Source organism: Marmota marmota, unplaced genomic scaffold (genome assembly GCF_001458135.2).
Source record: "Marmota marmota marmota unplaced genomic scaffold, marMar, whole genome shotgun sequence".
NCBI classification, from domain to species: domain Eukaryota; kingdom Metazoa; phylum Chordata; class Mammalia; order Rodentia; family Sciuridae; genus Marmota; species Marmota marmota.
Genome location: NW_026000261.1, coordinates 12,899,379 through 12,906,281, shown reverse-complemented (window position 1 = coordinate 12,906,281; position 6,903 = coordinate 12,899,379). Strand labels below are relative to the sequence as shown.

Genomic DNA, 6,903 nt, shown 5'->3' with positions numbered 1-6,903 from the left:
ACCTGATAAGATTGTCTTATCATCCAATATATTTTTGCTTTATCAGTAGTCTGTTAGTTTGCAAAAGTAGATGTTATTGGAGTGCAAACATTGTCTTGATTCAAATGATAATACAAATCAGTCTTGATATTTTGAAAATTTATTCATAATAGCCCAGAATAAATGAAGGCATTCGTTTTTTTTCCAAAGATGTTTCTTACTGATATATCCTATTAGTTGGTATTTCTTTCTGCAACTCCATCTAATAATACTGATTTTTTTTTGTTCCTGCAATTTTGTTCCAATTTGGTAGTCAAATTACAAATTTTTAGAAATTAAATTTTAAAATAAATTTACCCCAGTTTAGTTCCCAGGAAAGCTGCAGGAATGCTGTCTAAATTCAATAAAATTGCTGAAACAACACCCACAGATGGGACACAGATATTTCCATCCATTATCAATGCTTATGATAACAACTCTCATGTTATGGTGAGATCTCAAATGATTTTCAAAATTTTTTCTGTTGGATGTACTTCGGATTTGGGTCCGTGGAATATAGAACCCTGGCCTCACAAAAATTTGAAACCCATCCCTCCCTTTATCACTTGATTTGTAAAATTTTCCTGATGTCATTCGCTCAATGAGGGAACGATAGTAGTACACCCTCAAAGGCCTTCCAAATATTATGGTTCTCTCACCATGGGTGAGGACATTTGGTCTAGGAACGAATGCTATATATTTTTGTTTCATCCACATGCTATTTTGATGACCTACAGTCTGAGAGAAATGTCTCCCACATAGCAGACGGAGAATCATTCCTCTTATCACATGATTATTAATGAATGGTATTCTCCATTGAATTGAAAGTTGGAGAGGAATTTTGTAATTTATGATGTTGTGACAAAAATCATTCACTTTTATCTGCACTTTCCCTGGGTAGAATATTGGTCTGTCACTTAAGAAATTGCCTTTATCAGTTTTTAGCAGTGGGATACTCAGATAAGTAATTCTCCCTAGTCCTGACATAAGAAAGATCAATTTTCTAGGAATAGGCATCCGAACTACAAGAGAGTTTTGTGATGCATCTTCCTTTTGAGAATCTTTTTGAATCTTTTCTGCTTCAAGCTCAATATTATCCGCTGTTAGAAGAACAGCATCCTCCTGGGAGGTTGATGTGCTTGGCTGCCTGTTCATTGGGTTGGATTCCGCCTGAGAGATCATACTGGGATTAGCAAATGAAGGCTCTATGTCTGCACTACAGTCATGTGGAGCCTCATTTTCAGAAATTTTCAGAGCGTTGTCAGCTGGATCACTTCCTTCTTTAGCACGAGAAGTCATCCTGGATTCTATTTGTGAGAAAGAAGACAAGATGTATTAAATTGGGGAATGTTTTACATCATAAGAAATCAGTCCTTTACTCTTGATGAAAAACATATGGATGTTGTATTCCTGTGCTTTCTCATGTCTATAAATATCTTATCAGAGTCATAAACAAAAATTTAAATAAGAGAAAGTCAAAATGATAAGAAGGGCTAGGGTTGTAGCTCATCAGTGAAGCTCCTGCCTGGCACATGTGAAGCACTGGGTTCAATCCTCACCACCACACAAAAATAAATAAATGTATTTTGTCCATCTACAACTAAAAACATAAAAATGAAAATAAAATGGTGAGAAAATGCAAGACATCTATTTTATATGTTTTCTCATTAGTTATAGAATTTACATAAATCATGAGTAACTTAAACTCTCTTTTTGATAGTTCAGCAATGTACTTTATACGTTAGAATACACATGGTTCTGGTTATGAAGTCCTATTATCTATTCCTTTTGGATGAAAAATCCAATAGAATTTTTGTTGAGTAAGATATATCTGAATTAATGACCTTGGAGTTTAAAATGACACTAAAGCAAAAGGTGGTTATTATGTGAATATATGTTTAGGAAAGATTTAAGATCTATGTTAAAAAGTATTTGAATATTTGAGATAAAATTTAAATTTTTTTCCCTTGGAACTTTCTTTCTTTTTTAATTCCCTGTTCTTAAACAATGCTTCTTCAAAGAGGAACAATTGTTAATTATATGATAAGTGGAGACAAGGGAGTAAAAAAAATAGTTAAGTTCAAATTTAGTCCATTTATCTCCCAGATTCACCATTTCCTTTTCATTCTCACCGCCCCAGCCCTAGTAAAGCTGGAAATATCTCATTATTGCTTTACTGATGATAGTAGCTTATTACCTGCATACCTAAGTTTCCACTTACCTGTTTTCTCTTACTTATCTATTTATTTTCTCCTGACCTCTTCCTGCTCAAACATCTAAAGAATATCCTAATTCTGCAAACTACATGTTTCCAATGTGCCTAATATGAGTGAAGTTGGTACAAACTCATTTGGGAGATTTTTTTATGAGGGCATGAAAATGGATAAGGCAGGTTCTAATCCAAGACAATGGGGAAGAAAGGCAAATTCAAATAGACTGAAAACAAATCTTTAGAGATTTCAAAAATTAAAAAAAAATACTACTTTCTCATTGCTGATTTTGATGAACTAATACAGGCAGAATTTATGGTTAACTGGATACAAAGATTCATAATGACACAGACCATTATTTCATGCTGTAGATTTCCTCAGAGAACCTCCACAACTTGAATTCTCTCCTCTGACAAGCTTTCTTTCCTCTACTCAATCAACATTCTTTCTGTGTGGCACTGCTGTTGAATTTTTATTTTATGCTCATCTTTGTCTTCAATTTAGTCCTTAGTTATTTTCCAAAATTTGATATTAATGCAACAGTGACAATTTTTTTCAAACAAATTTTATATTTTTTATTCAAGGTAATTATAGCAAAGTTTTATTATGTATCTTTAACTTTAGTGAATTCTAATGTCATGTAATTATATACACTACAAAAGCATACCATTCCTTCACATCAGTTACCATATGAAAGTTTGTCACCATTTTGCTTATTCTATCATAATGTAATTTATGTCATTTTTATTTGCTTCTAAAAAACTAATTCTCAAGATTCATATCTTGATCCTCTAGCCTACATGCTTGTTCTTTCTTTCTTTCATTCTTTCTTTCTTTTTTTTTCTGAGCTTCACACTCCACAAAAATTTCACAAGCATATTTATGGTACCTTACTGAACTTTACTGAGATTTTTCATTTCATGTTTGGCAATTAGAGATAATATCTACCAAAACATATCAACATTAACAATTACCAATAAGGTAAGACAATAAACATAGTCTATGTTTTAGAATATGTCTGAAATGACCAAGTCAAACTCACAAAATTTGGAGAAATGACCGACTGCTTCTCAGTAAGGCTGAGATGCAGTTTTCTGGTGAGAACTGAAGTGACTGATTGTCATCTAGATCTTGTCAGATGCAGCCTGAAAATAGGTAAAAATATTTTTATGAAAAATTATGTAGAGTTGTCACCTCTTTCACCTTCTTTCCCCAAGAAAAATGTATATTTTGTTTTGTTCTTCCATGGGGTCTCATGCTTTCATATCTCAGAGTAATTGTGAGACTGTTTATTCCCTTCCATATTCTGCAGTGACATAATATATATCCAGTATTTATTTTGTAGGTATTTATATATCTATTAAAGATATTTATACTGCTATACTATATTATGATTGATTTTTCATTAATGTGTATATTACATATAAAGGTTTATTTTTTTTCCTCTGCAATGTAGTCACATCAAACAACTATGCATTTACAGATACTAGTGCTCAAATAAAAATAAACTTTCATTTGGGTTGTACAAATAATTGTCAGGTATTGTGTTAAACCTCCTAATCTTTGTATTTTAATTCATTGTTTATGTTTGCAAATAGTTTAAACTCACCTGTTTTTTTTTTTTTTTTTTTTGCTTACTTTACCATATTCTAATAACTCGGGCAATGAATGTGGGTTTATTCAAACAATACAATCTGCTGTTTTCTTCCATTTTCTGGTTTTTGTATTTTTTACTAACATAGAACATGTATTTTAATATTTATATTATGTATGCAGAAATACATGTAAAGATTAATTTATGTTTCTTTATATTTCTATAAATGTAAAATTCTATAATACACATAGTATATATTTTTACATAATTATTTCAGGGTTTCTTTAGAAAATCAATATTGTTTTGCTTAACAAATATAAATGTTGACCTGCCAGATAGCCTTTAAAATTGTATATCAAAAATTGTTAAAGAGAACATTTTTTGAGTTGATAATTGTGGGCCTAAGGAAACAAAATATTATAGGTTCCTTTTTCTAAATGATTATTACATAAAACACTATGTTAAAATTATGTAATCTAATATGGTGTTTGGTGTTTTCAGATATTCTCCTCTGATTCAGAGTTTTATATGGAAGTCCTGTTGAGATTCAGGAGATGCATACAGAGTTTAAAAAGAAATAAAATTTTCACTGTTGCTATATGATAGTAAAACATTATTTGAAATGGAAAATATTAAGGCAATCCTGTTTTTAGTATCTTCAAATGTATCTAAAATATTGCCAGATATGGTAGAACACACCTGCAATTCCAGAAATTTGGGATGCTGAGGCAGAAGGATTATAAGATTGAGGACAGCCTAAGCAATTTAGCAATATTCTGTCTCAAAATAAAATGTAAAAAGGGTTGAGTATATAGCTTAATGTTAGAGCACCCCTGAGTTCAAAGCTCAGTACCACATATACACAAAATTGTGTGTGTAGGGGGGGTGCATGTGCGTGCATAAGTTTAAACAAAGTGGTGAAGGATCTCCACAATGAACATGATGATACATTGATGGAAGAAATTGAACAGTTACAGAACATGTGTCACGATCATGGAGTGGAAAAATCAACAACATTAAAATGTACATAATCTTAAAGTGATATACAGATTGAATTCAATCTCTACTCAAATTTCAATGACATACCTTGCAGAACTAGAAAATGCAATCTAAAGTTTATATGGAACAATAAGTAGACCTAAATTACAAAGAATATCTTGAGCAAATATAACTAAGAAAGAAGTATTCATCACATGCCTTGACTTCAAAACATATTCCACAGTTGTGGTAATCAAAACTGAATGTCATTACTAGCATTACATTAGCATTACTAAAGACATATATAACAATGGAACAGAACAAAGTATCTTAAACTCACACTAGATATTTTACAATACTGCTAAGCACAAATTAGGAAAAAAGTCTTTTCAATATAAAGTGGTGAGAAAATTGGATGTCCACATGTAGAAGAATCAAACTAGATCCTTATCTTTTACCAGCTACAAAACTAAACTTAAAGTGGATTAAATTCAAAAACATAAGATCTGAAACTGTGAAATTTCTGATAAATAAAGCCTAGAGGATACACATTAGGATGCAGGAATGGGTAAGAAAAAAATCTTATGCTCAGTAAAATAAACAATTAATAGAGTGAAGAGACAACCTACATAAAACATGGGATAAATTATTTTTAAACTATACATCTCACAAAGATTTAGTATATGCTATATGAGGAAGACCAAGAACTCAATTGCAAAAAATATAAAATGAGTATTTTACCTAAACAGACTTTTGTAAAAATAAACTATATGTATGTGGAAAATATTCAAAATCATCAAGGATATGCAAATCAAAAAATATGACAATGAGATGTCACCTCACCCCTGTAAGATGGTTATTATCAAGAGGACTAGGGATAAAAGATGCTAGCAAGAATATGGAGAAAAGCAAGCCCTAGACCCTGTTGGTGATAATGTAAATTAGTAAGGTCATTATGGAAATCAATTTGGCGGTTCCTCCAAATGGTAATAATGAAACTACCATATCAGCTAGAAGTCTGTTGAAGAGATATTTGAATTTTCATATTTATTGCACCATATTCACAATATTCACAATAGATAAGAAATGAAAACAACTTCTGAATGGATGAAGAAAAGAGAGTATATGTACCCAATATAATAATATTCAGTCATAAAAAGACATAAAATCATGATATTTGTTATAATGTGGATAGAAGTGAAGATGATTATGCCAAGTGAAATAATCTAGGCACATAGAAAACTCACCCATATATCAAACTTAAAATTTGATCTCTTTGAAATTTTGAGTAGAGTGGTGGTTTCCAGAGACTGGGGAGTAATATATCTGGGATGAAGAATGATTCATCAAGGTGTACTAAGTTACAGTTAAATATGAATAATAAGTTCTGGTGGGCCATGACACAGAAGAGTGACTATAGATAATGTAGTTCACTTTTCAAAAAGCCTAGAAGAAAGGAGTTTTAATATTTTAGGAATTAAATGTTTACTCTGATTTAAACATTACTTAATATATATAAATTGAAACAACTCATGTTAATTTTATGGACAATTTTTATAATACGCTTTTATATATCATTTGAAAAAATTAACTTAAATAAAAATAGTTGATTTTGAATTTTCTAAATCATATTTGATTACTCTTCAAGTTGAGGGGAGTTTTACTTTTTATTCTAGTCAATCATATTATGTCTCCAGAGTCTACATGGTCTAGGAAGACAGTGTGTGTCCCTTCTCACAAAACTGAAAATAATAATAGAAAATTGTATTAGTGACTCATCAACCCTGTAAAAACTTCTTTATATGAATGCCCCATCTTTCCCTGATAATAAATTCTCCAATATACAACTTCACCTCAGATGAAACAGCCTAAGTTAACAATATACTCAGGAGTCTCAAACTTATGAACAGCAGGGAATCCCTTATGATTTATATCCCAACCATTTCAGCCCAGGAGACTTAACATCTGTCCCTTCTACACTTGTGAATATTTTTTCAATTATTTTTTTACTCAAAAATTTTAGTGACAAATGAAATCTAGTAACTTTCTCCATTAGAATGATTCACTAAGGTATACTAAGTTACAGTTAAATATGAATAATGT

General features: G+C 31.0%; 1 protein-coding gene across 1 annotated transcript; it reads right to left on the bottom strand.

Moving 5' to 3' along the window:
- Positions 1-342: 342 nt before the first annotated feature.
- Positions 343-1,317, bottom strand: Cpxcr1 (CPX chromosome region candidate 1). Its single transcript, XM_015497997.1, has 2 exons — positions 1,004-1,317; positions 343-934 (listed from the first exon to the last, which is right to left on the bottom strand). Exons 1-2 carry the CDS (start codon positions 1,315-1,317, stop codon positions 343-345), a joined length of 906 nt encoding a protein of 301 aa, XP_015353483.1.
- Between the last annotated feature and the right edge of the window lie 5,586 nt (positions 1,318-6,903).